This window comes from Corylus avellana, chromosome 8, assembly GCF_965113065.1.
Source record: "Corylus avellana chromosome 8, dhCorAvel1.hap1.2, whole genome shotgun sequence".
Lineage (NCBI taxonomy): Eukaryota > Viridiplantae > Streptophyta > Magnoliopsida > Fagales > Betulaceae > Corylus > Corylus avellana.
This window is the reverse complement of record NC_142497.1, coordinates 6,066,055-6,079,565: the sequence shown is the minus strand read 5'-3', so window position 1 is coordinate 6,079,565 and position 13,511 is coordinate 6,066,055. Positions and strand designations below refer to the sequence as shown.

The 13,511-nt window shown below is 34.0% G+C and overlaps 1 protein-coding gene across 2 annotated transcripts; it reads right to left on the bottom strand.

Moving 5' to 3' along the window:
* Positions 1–441: 441 nt before the first annotated feature.
* Positions 442–6,690, bottom strand: LOC132163820 (Lecithin:cholesterol acyltransferase family protein). 2 transcript variants are annotated; one of them, XM_059574198.2, is made up of 7 exons: positions 5,918–5,989; positions 5,626–5,801; positions 4,885–5,107; positions 3,802–4,085; positions 2,967–3,300; positions 1,810–2,075; positions 443–1,359 (listed from the first exon to the last, which is right to left on the bottom strand). In XM_059574198.2, the coding sequence occupies exons 1-7, from the start codon at positions 5,972–5,974 to the stop codon at positions 876–878; spliced, it is 1,824 nt and encodes a 607-aa protein (XP_059430181.2). In that variant the 5' UTR covers positions 5,975–5,989; the 3' UTR covers positions 443–875. The 2 variants fall into 2 exon arrangements, with proteins under 2 accessions (XP_059430180.2, XP_059430181.2); XM_059574197.2 differs by having other exon boundaries at positions 442–1,359; positions 5,626–6,690.
* Between the last annotated feature and the right edge of the window lie 6,821 nt (positions 6,691–13,511).

The window sequence follows — 13,511 nt, the reverse complement described above, 5'->3', positions numbered from 1 at the left end:
AGAGATCGAGTTCTTTTTTATTACTTGATTACAAGAACTACTTTTCTTAAATTTAAAGAATTAAATTACTTTTTTCTCCAACTCAAAAAATAATTTACGGTTTTAAAAAAAGAAAACCATTTTACGAAATTAAATAAGTTTTTTCGGTCAAACCGAAAATATTTTTCATTGACTCATCGCATAAAACAACAAAAAATATTTTTTTCAAAAATCATTTTACGCTGAAAAAAATCGAGTTCTCTTTTATTACTTGATTACAAGAACTACTTTTCTTAAATTTAAAGAATTAAATTACTTTTTTATCAAACTCAAAAAATAATTTACAGTTTTTAAAAAAAGAAAAGAAAACCATTTTACGGAATTAAATAAGGTTTTTCGGTCAAACTGAAAATATTTTTCATTGACTATTATTTTTCATTGCACAAAAAGAGCAAAATATATTTTTTCAAAAATAATTTTACGCTGGAACAGATGGAGTTCTTTTTTATTACTTGATTACAAGAACTACGAAAATTGCTACTTATTGCCTACTTGAAGAGGAATGGGTAGCCCATTTATACCAACCTCCACAACCCAGCACCCATGCCAAGATCACATTACTCACATGAATGATTATAAGAGAAACTAACTAAATTTCTTGAGTAAATTCTTCCACCCTCCCCATGTATTTCTCCCTCAAACCAACAGTTGCTTGGTGATCTTGAATGGCAGTTATGGCAGTTAATGGCAGATGTCAAGGAGTTTTCACTTTCAGCCCCTCCGACACTATAATTTCTATTAATGTTAGTGACTTTTTACTCTCTCTGTTTCTCTCTGCGCCTTGTAAACAGCTCTACTCATAATTATCATGAAGGCAATTCATGTATCCAACAAAATCATATCCGAAGATTTATTCTTTCAGACATTCTTATGATATCCGAGTAAATCCTGTCTCCTCCAATCTCTGCACCAGTGGCACCAGCAGCAACCCTTAGAATGTCTTCAATCAAAGCAACGTTTCCCATGATGTCTACATGGGCACCACTCTCTGTGCCCCTCCCCTCAAGCAGGTTCGCCGGACGCTTGTGCCGGTACTCCCTTATGTATGTTGCCATGCCAGATGGGTTGAACTGGGTTCTTCCTCTCCACCCTTTGGCACACATGAAACCGGCGCTAAGAACTGGCACGCTCTCATCGCCGTCCACAAAATACACTCCGCTTTTCAAGCCGCTGCCAGCGTCTCCATCTGCCGAGCTATCAATCCGGAAAGGAATGTTCTTGCACTTGTCAGAAGGCGCCAACTTGTACACGTATGCTCTTTCAGTGGGGATTCCAACACCATATAAACAATATATCTCCATATCAGGAGCATCAGGAAGCCTGAAGCACATATACAAAATATATGCCATCAAGTTTTATGAAACCAAAAACAAGGTAATATTAACCGGAGGAATGGAAGCAAGGGGAAGAATCTTCCTTGGGCAACATAAATTTCTAGTGCAAGCAATAGTTTTTCCAAGTTTTGCTGCTTTGCTTGAATGAAAAAAAGGATAATAAATTACAAATGCATATTACTTATATTCCTTTCAAGTATATACTTCCTGATGTGGTAGTTAAAATCACCATTAAATATTGAATGGATCACCATTGAATTTTGGATAGGTGATTTTGACTACCACAAAAAAGATTATATGCCAAGGATGCTTATGTGTATTCGGAACAAAAAAGACGTGCATTACTCATAAAAACTTTTATGAACTTTACTTGCGGTAAAAAAATAAATAAATAAGTACCAAGAGAATTTTTGTAATTTAGGATGTTCATACTCACTTGGTCTCCAATGGATTGGACCAGTATTTGTAATGGGCATATTTAGGATCATCAAGATTCTCTGAGATCCCATGAGAGAAGTGATTCTCGGCACGTCGCATCATTTTTGGAGCCACAGAGCGGAGTAGATCAAAAAGAGTTCTAGCTGTGTAAGCCTTGTTTTCTGAAATTTTTCGGATGCTTTCCCTGCTCATCTCATCATATTCAGTCCACACCTCTCCACATGACGAGTTGAAATTAGTGGAGGCACTCGTGTGCAAAAATTCCTGTTAATCATGAACCTTTAGTATTCATCCTTGTTCTAACAAAAATAAGTAAGAACATCAACAACATTTTACTAGGATAAAAGACACTAGCACTGGTATTAAGAATTTCATGCCACAATCTTATCTAAGCTTTTTGATAATGTTCAATTTAATCACTTTTCAACACTAGAAGCATTTGCTAAAAGGAGGAGGGCAGGCAGAGGTTAAGCAATGGCAGGGATCAATTCTTGAATGTCCAACTACTAGTAAATAATGGAAGAGACTCGGAATTACAAAATATGCACCTAGGAAAGTAGAATAGTAAGTATTAACATAAGAGTAATACTATTTAGTAGACTGCTACACCATTATCATACAATTAGGATGATGTGGCAGTAAAAATCAGCCATTGGATCAATACTTGGAAAAAACAAAAAAATTAAGGGTAGATTTTCACTACCACGTCATCCCAATTGTATGACAATTATATAGCAGTCTACTAAATCGCATTACTTTTAACATAAGCACTTACATACATATCAAGAAGCGTTCTTGAGAAGAGCATATTTTTGTCTGTTGATTGGCAGAATGAAAATTCTAGGACATCTAGATGGGGCTGGTAGGTGAGTTAAGCCACGTCCGGAAAGAATGAACTTGGTGTGTCTAAAGCTTGATGAAAAATGTGCACTATTTATCTCTTATGTAACGGAGAGAACAAAATGGCCTTCAGACAGGGAATAAGACAAAGTCTTTCATGCAGATAGACAATGCGAAATGGTTGAAATACAAGATAAGTTGCTATATCAAACTTCCTATCATATGTGATCACCTTACAAGCTTTAGGTATATTGTAGTGTACTTTGTGTCGAAGTTAATTCAACAGAAAAACAGAAATGAAATGAGAATCAGTACCTTTGAATCATGAGTAGGTAGCTGTGAAGAAGGTAATTGTGATGCTGCCTTTCCAAAAGAAATCATTCTTCCATACTTTACAGGATCTTTCACTTGGAAACAACTCCTTCCATTACTACTGTTCAAATTGTTGTCACTCATAGAGGGCTGTCCTTTTTTCACAAAATCACAACCATGTCCATCTTCAGGAGACCAATCCAAGTTACCCCAGATGGTTTCACCACCCTTGGGCAACAATGAAATGGTGGAGTCCCAAGTTCGAGAAACCCGCATGAGATGTTCTAACGTCTGAAGGCCAAGAATTTCTGAATCTAAAACACTAGGGGCCATTGCTCTGCAAGGGACAAGAATCAAGTCCATTATGCACTAGTCTGGTTCCAAAATTTCTTATAGAATGTTTGGATATTGTGTGAAAATGAAATTCGCCCACTTTTTCTATTCGTATAACAATTATAATGAGTTCACTTCACTTCCCCTACCATTTCAAGTTGATAAATTCAGTATCATATCTAAAATTCCTTTAATAACTATGTTAAATGAAATATCATAGCCTGTTATGATGACTATTATATTGGACCATATTCAATTTAGTTGAATTGCTTTGTGACTTCATATAATCTAGGAAACAACCATTCCTTCACAAAGCGATGTTGGAATGTTTCCTTATCCTTAAAAATACAGCTGATATAGCTCACTAACATCAGTATAAATCTAAGTAGTTAATCAATTTGTAAATTTTTTACAATATAAGAAACTGCTGCTAATCTATTGTTGTCTACTTCAATTTTCAATATCAGAAATTCCAATTTATGAGGAATAAAGTGCCAAGACTAACCTGATAAATGCAACCTCTTTGCTCTCAGCAGAAAATATATTACTAACTGCCTTCGGAACACCGAGAAATGCTGGACCAATATTCATGATTGCTTTAATGTGCTTGGCACACCAACCTGGACCACCACCACCCCCCATTGGAGGAGGTGATTCAACCCATTTCAGGAAGTGGAGAAAATAAATAACCCCCATAGAATGAGGCACCACTACCACTTTCTTATAGCCATTGGTTACATACATAAGCTCAATTTTACTCTTCAATCTACTGAGAGCTTGGTCCCGGATCTGCTTTTCCCCAATTAAGAAATATGTTAGTGGAAACTCAGTTTAGATCTTTTTGTTTATATGTACTACTCATGCTTTCAATTTTATGATAACTGGTTATAGAAGCTAAGACTAAACATAAGCAGAGGAAAAAATATTAGTAAGGTGTGTTGGGAGACAAGAAGGAAATGAATGATCCATTGTTTTTCCCACAGCATTTTAACATGCAGATCCCATTTATGTATAATTGAACCATTAAGAAGGGCAACAAGTGGAGCCATAATACATAGGATAGAGATTCTCAGTAATTTTGCTGTCTAGATTGCTAGCAATTCTAGCAACAAATGTAAGTGAGTTCCTATGAAGCCACCAATCCAAGTAGATTTCGGACAGCCCGTCTCCTAATTAAGCATGCGGGCCCTAGCAATGCAAGCAGCAAATTGTTGAGAATTCGGATCCACATACATGTGCTTATAATTGGAGTTCCAAGTTAACCAAAGAACACAAGTTATCAAATTACTTTAAATGAGTTTTGTACATGCAAGAGTAAACAGAATACTCATGCTTTTTGCTAGATCGCAAGAAAGTTTTATCTGAATTAGAGTGGAAAAATTTTAAATTCACCACTACCTAAGAGATCCCTGAAAGCATTACCTTATCAAATGTAAAGGAATTGGCCATCACACTAGAACATGGCTTCATATCAAAAACTATGGAGAAAACTGCTATTTTTCCACATTATAAATGCCACAACCAGTCAACTCTCACAGACAAGAGGACTTGTGTGTTTATAATAGGTGAAGAGGGGAAACTTATATACCTCTGTATTTTGGAACGACAGCCTCCAATCATAAGCAGCCATATGCAAATTCTTCCCCTCATAGCCAATTTTTGCCAAATTCTCTATCAGAACAGCCCAAACAAAATACCCAGGAGCAAAATAGTCAGCTGCAACCAGCCCTGGAACCGCACGAACCCGAATGCCTGGCGGGTCAAGGCTTGTTTCGTTGTGCAAAGATAGGTGCTCCAACCAACACATAGGCCTACAGTGGAACATAGTTTCCAGACATGTTCACAACTTGAATACAAAGACTCCAAACTCAAACTATCAAAAATCTATAATGCAATCTTATGTTAAAAGTGTTAATTTAATTAATTAATTAAGAGTAATGTTATTTAGTAGACAGTCGTATAACTATAATGTTACAATGAAAATCAGCCATGTAAAAAAAGTAACCAAAATTCATCCCAATTGTATGATGGTCATATAGCATTACTCTTCAATTTGTACTTTAATACTTCTCTTCATGTGTGAGATCGAAATGTAGTAAATTGTGGTGTCTTGAACTTATCACCTCGGGCTTTGATACCAATTAAATCACCATTTTTTCCATTATCACCTCAGGCTTTGATACCAATTAAATCACCATTTTTTAGATTTTTCTAAAAGTTTAAACCAATAGAAATGAATATATTTAATCATTTAATTTATATAGTAACATCTTAATTACTCAATTCAACTACCTCAAAAAGAAACTCAATTCAACAATGACATGCAAACCTCTTGAAGATTTCAGCGAAGCTACCACCCCAAAGCCGCTTCCGAAACAAACCCTCAGAGCAAGGCCTGCCTTCCCAAAGCTCTAGCCCGCCGGTAACAATGCCGGGCACCAGTACTACCGGATGAAGAGCAGTCAAGCCTTCGTGCTTAAGCCTCGTCCCAGGCGATTCTAGCACCTGAAAGCTGGGCAATGTCACCGGCAAACAGTGGTACAAAAACAAGAGAAGCCAACAAGTTGTGCACATGTATCCAATTATCCAACAACAGTAATCTATGCACCTCCATTCCTTACTCTGCCTCTTGTTCTTCTTCTTCTCCAACACTTCATTCTCAACTTTCGAAACAACATTCTCTTCTTTCTTATCAACTTTGGGGGTCTCAAAAGATTGAAAACCCAATGACGAACACCTCACAGGCTCCACATAGCATAGCTTACGAAACCGAAGAACGGAAGCCATGCCAACTTTTTATTCACCAAGATAAACAAGAACACCAGCAACCCATTAAGGATTACAAGAAAGTAGGGTTGCAGAATAAGGTTATGGAGCTTGAGATAGCAGTTACAAAAGCAAGACCACGTGGTGGAGAGAAAGGAAAAGATAATGGGTGTGGGCCGTGTGGCGCCTGTGGGTGACCCGATCAGAAACAAACAGTTGAGTGGAAAAACAAGAAGAGAAAGAGAAAGGCAGAAGATTCGCTTCCTCCTCCATCTACAACAACCATACTAAGAGCAAATTGATGTGGTGGCTGTACCTAAAAAGCATTGGGTTTTCCTCCAGAGACACTTGTCATGGCCTTTACATGCATACCTTTATCAGTTGTCGCCACCATAGACGTTTCTACACCATGCTCTGGCTTTCACGTAGACGTCCTTTCTAGCCTTTAAGCTTCTCTCTCACACACACTATTTGGCGCAAAAGGAACACGGGAGGGAGTCGGTGCAAAAGAGTGAAGATGGTAATTCCAGAGGTAAATGAGAATTTTGGGAAAGGAAATGGGGGTGAAAAGAGCTCTCTACGGTCACCATTGACAGACACAGCATCCAAAGCAGGAGCAGGGGTGAGTGCACCCCCAGTCCACAATCATAGGGAAAAGCACACACTACGAGAAGCACATATACCCAAATTGCCTACATAACTCCACCGCGCCGGCCATGGTGGGCCTCATTTGCATAAGAATTTAATAAAAACAGAAACTTCACTTTTCCCTGCAATATTAGCGTAACAGCGTTTGCCATAATCTCAATCCTTCAATTTCTTGTGGTTCTCTTACAAATAAATTTTTCAAAAATATAAATTGACATGGCACCATATGATTTCAACTTATCTTATATTTAAGGGTGAAGTAAAATATATATATATATATATATATATATATATATATATATTAAAAAATTAAAAAAAAAAATGAAAATGGCCTAGCGAGGGCGTGCTTAGAATCACGGCCATATATTCAATCATGTTGTACTGCATCCGTTTGTAAAAAATTTTCTGTAAAATTTATTTGTAAACCTAGTATTCCTTCGATCTCTTTACTTAACTTTTTAAACTCTTTGTATATTATAAATTTATTTTAATTGAAAAAAAAAAAACATGAAAAAGAAAAAATATATATTAAAAAAGAAATAGTTTTTATTTTTTGAAATCTTTATATTTAGAGAGCATTACTAATGATAGTTAAATTTAACATAACTAGAGAGTTTGTTAAATAACTTTTTTTTGTAAACTTTTTCAAAATTTTTGAAAAAAAAAATTAGACTTTAAGAGTTCACGGTTCATATGTTCAATCCTTTTGCCCTTTGTTACTGATGCCGAAGAATGAAGACTTTTTTCACTTTTGGAGTTGCAACTTCATAGACAAAATGTGTGATTTTACACCAAATCACATATTGGATTGTGTTTTTAAAAAAATTGCATTTGAAAAAGGCTCAGGTAAGGAGGTATTTTTTTGAAAACGCACAATTTTAAAAGCTAAACTATAATTTTAAATGTCAAACTTTGGCAAACACTTACCTATATTTTTAAAAATCACGTTTTCAAATCACAGGCATGTTTGAGATTGCATTTGAGGGGCCTAAAAGTGCTTTTAACACTCAAAAAACTCATTTTTAAAAAAAAATACTCGTTTGTTAAAAAAATTAAAAACACTTTTAGTAAAAGCTTAAAAATGAAGCTTTTGGCCAAAAACTCTTTTGGACTTAGAAACTTTATTTCTCAAATGCAATTCCAAACAAGCTCACAAACTCAAATGAAATTAGCTGAACTGGATTCTCGATTCTTCCTTGGGTTTCTGCTATGTTTCTACAAGAGGCCCAATAAACAGGGGATGAGTCAGCAGTCCAGCAATGAGATGTTTCACGGCTGGCTAGCTTGTCCTGTGTGTTTGAAATTGTTCTTTAAACAGATCCGGCCCTAAAATATTTGGGCCTTTGGGCAGCCCTAAAACACTACCTATTTTCCTTGCTATATGCATCTTTGTCATCCAAACGAATCAATTGATCATCACCAAAACATAAACACTGTGTAAGCTTGATTTCAGTACAGCCAGGATCAAAACTGAACTCTTTGCCATTATGTGAAGCCTTCTTAGACACAACCGTAATAATAGGTGCATTAACTTCTAAGGAAGCTTTACCTATTTAACAGCAGCTTAGACAACTTACTGCCCCATTATTCGTAATTATTACCATGCACAACAATGATAAATAATATTAAATTAAAAAGATAGATCGAGAAAGAGTCTAAGCACATATTTACGTGATTCAGCAAATTATCTACGTTAACAAAGAGTGCGACTATATTTTACTATTAATAATTCACGATTATAACATAAGATATATATAAGAAAACCCTAATTGTATGGACTTATTTTGAAGAAAAAAAAATCCCAAAATACCCCGTACCATACCATGGGACGTTGCTCCCGCACCCTCACAACCTAATTGTTCTCCCCACAAACTTAATTACACCTATAAGCCAATAAACTCCACTCCGTTCACTCCCCTCCGTCTACTTGGTTAACTACTAGTATTCCAATATTAATCTCATACCTGAGAGAATATGAGCCACTAATTCCAACACTATTTACTAAAATCTAGTAAAAATCTATAGGGCAGATATCCATTTTTTTTAGAGTAATGTTAGAAGAAATATTATTTTTCTTCTCTTGTCCAAAAAACATTTTAATATTTATAGTCAAATTCCGTCTACTACTAACTTAACAAATTTTGTTAATATAACACTGACTTAAATAATAAATATGTCACAATTTTATTGGATTTGACATATCACACTATAGGAATCTATTGAACAAGTGGACATAATTTGACGGTAATGAGATTTTTTGTTTTTTAACATATCTCACGTACTTTTAAAATTATTTTAATATGATAAAAAGCTAATTACAAATTAAATAAATTACAGAGGCTGGGTTTACATTTTTCTCATTTGTAAAACGTTTGATGGTATGCTTGGTCCAACCATTTGCCAACTAACCGAAACTCCGCGTAAATTAAACCGACACTTTACAGCTATTTCCCAATTAAGCATAATTAAGCTCTGTGCTGGAAGAATTTTAGACCCCGCTTCTGAGAGAAATGTTTCCAAACGCGCTAGAGACTCGCGTGGTGGTAGCTTTTGTCGGTGCCACTTTTGTATTAATTGGGTGTGGTCACATGGTCACCGCAGCAATGCTCTCTTCGTATGACAAATATCGTGGGTAAGAAGCACGTGCACTATTAAAAGCCTCCCGGTGCTCTTCCCTGTTTCAGATATCTTTGAATTTGCTAAAAATCTCATTGTTTATCCGTATTAAGCAAGTAGTGAAAATTATAATTTTAACTGCAATTTTTTTAACTCATCCCATATTTAGTTTATTTCTTTTGTTTATGTATAGTAAAAAATTGTATTTAAACTTGATTATATTATTATAATATATCTAATTAGCTATTTAATATTTTCTATGTAATAATTTAAAATTTTCACATATCACGTTAAATATTTAATTAAAATTAAACATAAATTATAGAATTATAATTATAATTTAATGACCATTAATGAACCATATAATTTTAAAGAGTAATTCTATTTATCACTCCACATTTTCTCTCATCTCTTAAAATGAATGAAATGAAGAGGATCCACTTAGACTCTTAGTATATTTTAAGAGGGTAAATATGTTCAAAAAATTTGCCTCTCAAAAAATAAGGACAATTTCCCTCCGAAATACACTAACTGGATCCTCTCAATTTCAAATGAAATGGAGATTATAATTTTCCAAGTCTATGTGGCGTAGTCTTCCCACACATAAATTAGTTACAAGTTTATATGAATTAGCTATAAATTAATCTAATAAAATGACATATGTCTCTTAACATGTGAGAAACACATACTTTTTTAATAGCATTAATAAAAAAACATGTGTTTTTCGCATGTATTTATGATCTTTTATAGTTGGAGCGATATGCTCCAGCTGGTTTGAATTAATCAATGAGAAGGCAATCTTTTCTTTAAAAAAAAAAAGAAAGGAATACATGTTACTTTATGTCCCGTGTCCCCAACAAAAAATCAATCTCCATGCATTAAATGTTACGGGAGACTATGAGGAACGAAAAGGAAAGGGGTGGTGTAATGTATAACATTACTCAAATTTAAATCATATTAAACTTAAATTGAAATAATTTATCTAAGTTTCCTATATCTAAACTCATAATATTACATTTTTTAATTAGGAAAAAAAATATATAAAATAAGTCTTTATATGATATAAAAATATTCTGAAAATTCCTAGTGATATGCCAAAAAAAAAAAAAAAAAATCTTTACACCTAATTTTCTTCTAATTTTTTAATGAAAACTTTTAAATAGCACATCATCATCAATCAAAATCAGATTATGACATGTGCCAATGTGCCATCCATAATTAAAAAAATATATATAAATATATAAAATTTAGAATTTAAAAATAAAATTGATTTATTCACACCCTCCCAAGTCAATTTGTTAAATGGCTTTTTCTCAAGCCCAACTCTTTGGCTGGCGAGAGTTTAATGGTCAATTTCAGCACATAAAAGCAAATTTGCACGAGATAATAGAAGTGGTCACAGGATAAGCGCGGTAGCTCTTCCGCTCGCCTATTCCAAACTGGTGAAAACAACATGGATCGGGTACCGAAAATAGAAAGGCCCGACAAGGAAAGGTGTGGTGCGGTCGCTTCCTGACACGCGGTGTAAGATTCCGTAGGGATTGGACCGTAGAAGAGCGTGGAAAAATTCGGTAGCCAACAAATGTGGCAAGCTCAATACGGCCCACGTGAGCTCGAAGAGATACAGCTCATTGGCACCAAGCCACCCACATGGCTCGGTTGCCATCTGAAGGACGCCGGAACTTTCCCTACGTGCAAACCAAACCCTGATAGAGAGTGATGACGCTGCTACATACGGAATCTTTTTCGGATATATTTGTTGTTTTTACGTTTTTGAAAAATTCACTTTGCATCCGAAAGGTTGGGGTGGTTTTTTTAATTTAAACTCTAATGTTTAAAAATTTGTAATATAAACTTTAATGTTTTAAAAATTTCTAATTACTGTCTAAGTAGACGGAAATGACATCACGTGTGTCTTACTTGAGATTTTTATGATGCGTCTTCCAATTTTGCACACAACTTAGCTAGTGAAATGACGTAATTACTCATCATTAAAATCCAATGCCTGTTTGATTTTATTTTTTTCTCGTCAACCCCTTTTGGGTGTCGTGTGAGTGTTGGAGTGAAAAAGAAAAGGAGCAGATGTCTCACACTTGCTCCTATGCCGGCAATTTTCGTGTACTTAGACGGCAATTAGTAACGGAATGTGTTAATTGAAAATTTTTGAAATATTAGAGAAGTACATTATAAATTTTTAAACAATAAAGTTCAAATTGAAAAACACCTCAAACTTCAGGGGTATAAAGTGAATTTTCTCATTTCTTTTAATATAAAACAACAAATCTCCTTAAACCATTATTCAATTAATAATGATTTTCAAACTTTTAGCTAGAACAACGTGTCTACAAACTATAAAAAATTATTCCAAGAATAAGTATTCCCTATAAATAATTGTTCCTTAAAATTTGAAGAGTAAATATTATGCTAAAAAAAAAAAAAACATGAAATAGTTATTTCCATAAGAAGAGACTACCTTTTTCTACATTAAAAAAGAAAAAAAAAAACTAGATGAATTATAGGGGTGGCTGGCCACCCATAACATAACTCGAGGGTGGTGAGATCACCCTTGGTGCTATTGGGGGTGGCAAAGACCATTATTGGTGGTGCAGAGGGTGGTTGCACCACCTTCAAAGAACCTTGAGGGTTGGGTGGTGGTCCACCTACATAATTCACCCAGTTTTAACCGTTTTTGTTTTATTTTATTTTTTATTATGTTTGAAAAAATAACGTGAGATTTTTTATTAAAGTGGGTATATTAGTAATTTTGGTTGAATTTGAGTTCGAACAGCTATGTTGTCTCCATTGTCAAACTGAGTAATATGAATAATTATTTATTATGCATTATGCCATTTCCAATGATTGCTATTCATTTTCATAACGAAATATTTATTCTTCATACAAAACGTAGCATAATATATATACGATAAATTATAAAATTCATTTTTATTTTTAACCATCTTCATAGTGAGTGGATGAATTTACCATTGAATTTGTGTGAGAAATTATTGGTGTCAATATTTTTTCTATTTCATCTTACAAATCAACCATTAAATTTGTGAGCTTATGTGAACCCCACATAAGCCGATGGTAAACCTCACAAATCTAATGGTTGATAATGATTTATTGAATTTATAGAAGAATATGAGAGAAATATGAACAAATTATTGACAATCATTTCTCAATTTGTGTAAGTCCACATGAATCCACAAATATAATAATTGATATATTGAATTTGTAAAATGAGATAGGAAAAATATTGAATTGAATCATTCATATATATAAAAGATAAACATGACATTTGTATGTGACGACACTTGTGACGGAATGTGACAGAGGTGTTAAGTTGATATTTTCCTATAAATCAGATGCCATTTGTGATAGAATTTGAAACATAGGTGAAAAAAAAAAAAAATTTAAAAAAAAAGAGTGAAAACCTAAGTACTAAAAACGTAATTAACCATTTATTTAATTGTCCAAAATTTCTATTTTTTTAGCATTTTACATAAGCCTAGTGTTATAATGACATAGTATTATTTCACAAAAAATATTATTACTTGGCTTCTAAGATAACTGATTTATGATTAGAGAACTATTTGCAGCCTCACCAAAATTATTTTTTGGTTATTTTGGTGAGCTAATTTGGTGAAAATGCCGAAAAAAATCTCATTTTTCAACCTCACAACTTTGATGAAAAGAATATAGTGAGTAGTATTCACTCACCAATTGAATAAAAAATGGTTTATATCTCCCTTTTTTTTTTCTTTTTTTATGTTTATATTTCATCCTTTAATAGTTAAAGAAATAATAAACAAATATTTAAATGGAATAGTGAAAGTGTATTGTTAAAATGGGAAATGCTACGTGCTCTTCTAGTATTTTCTTAGTATCCTCCTAGGTGGAAATTATTATTTAAAAAAAAAAAAACCAAAATTAAAATGGCCCCACCACTGGATTATTTTCTCAACCAGTTTAAATTTTTTCCAAAATAAACCAGTGCCTCTTTAATTTTAGATTAAAATTAAAATATTTTTTTCCAAAATAATCACCACCACACTCTCTCTCTTTCCCTCTAGCCATCGTCACTGTCGTGCGTAATGTGTATGACAAAACATACACAATAGCATGTACATCATCCATCAAAGTTTGATCCACATTTTGCATCAGCAGCTAGCCTACGTATAGAGG

Bases quoted from the DNA above. Each gene is read 5' to 3' on its own strand.
- LOC132163820 (XM_059574197.2), bottom strand. From the start codon at position 6,083: ATGGCTTCCGTTCTTCGGTTTCGTAAGCTATGCTATGTGGAGCCTGTG. The intron at 5,108-5,625 runs GTTTGCATGTCA...GTTCCACTGTAG, and splicing joins TTCGCTGAAATCTTCAAGAG to GCCTATGTGTTGGTTGGAGC. The intron at 2,076-2,966 runs GTACTGATTCTC...CATGATTAACAG, and splicing joins TACCTACTCATGATTCAAAG to GAATTTTTGCACACGAGTGC.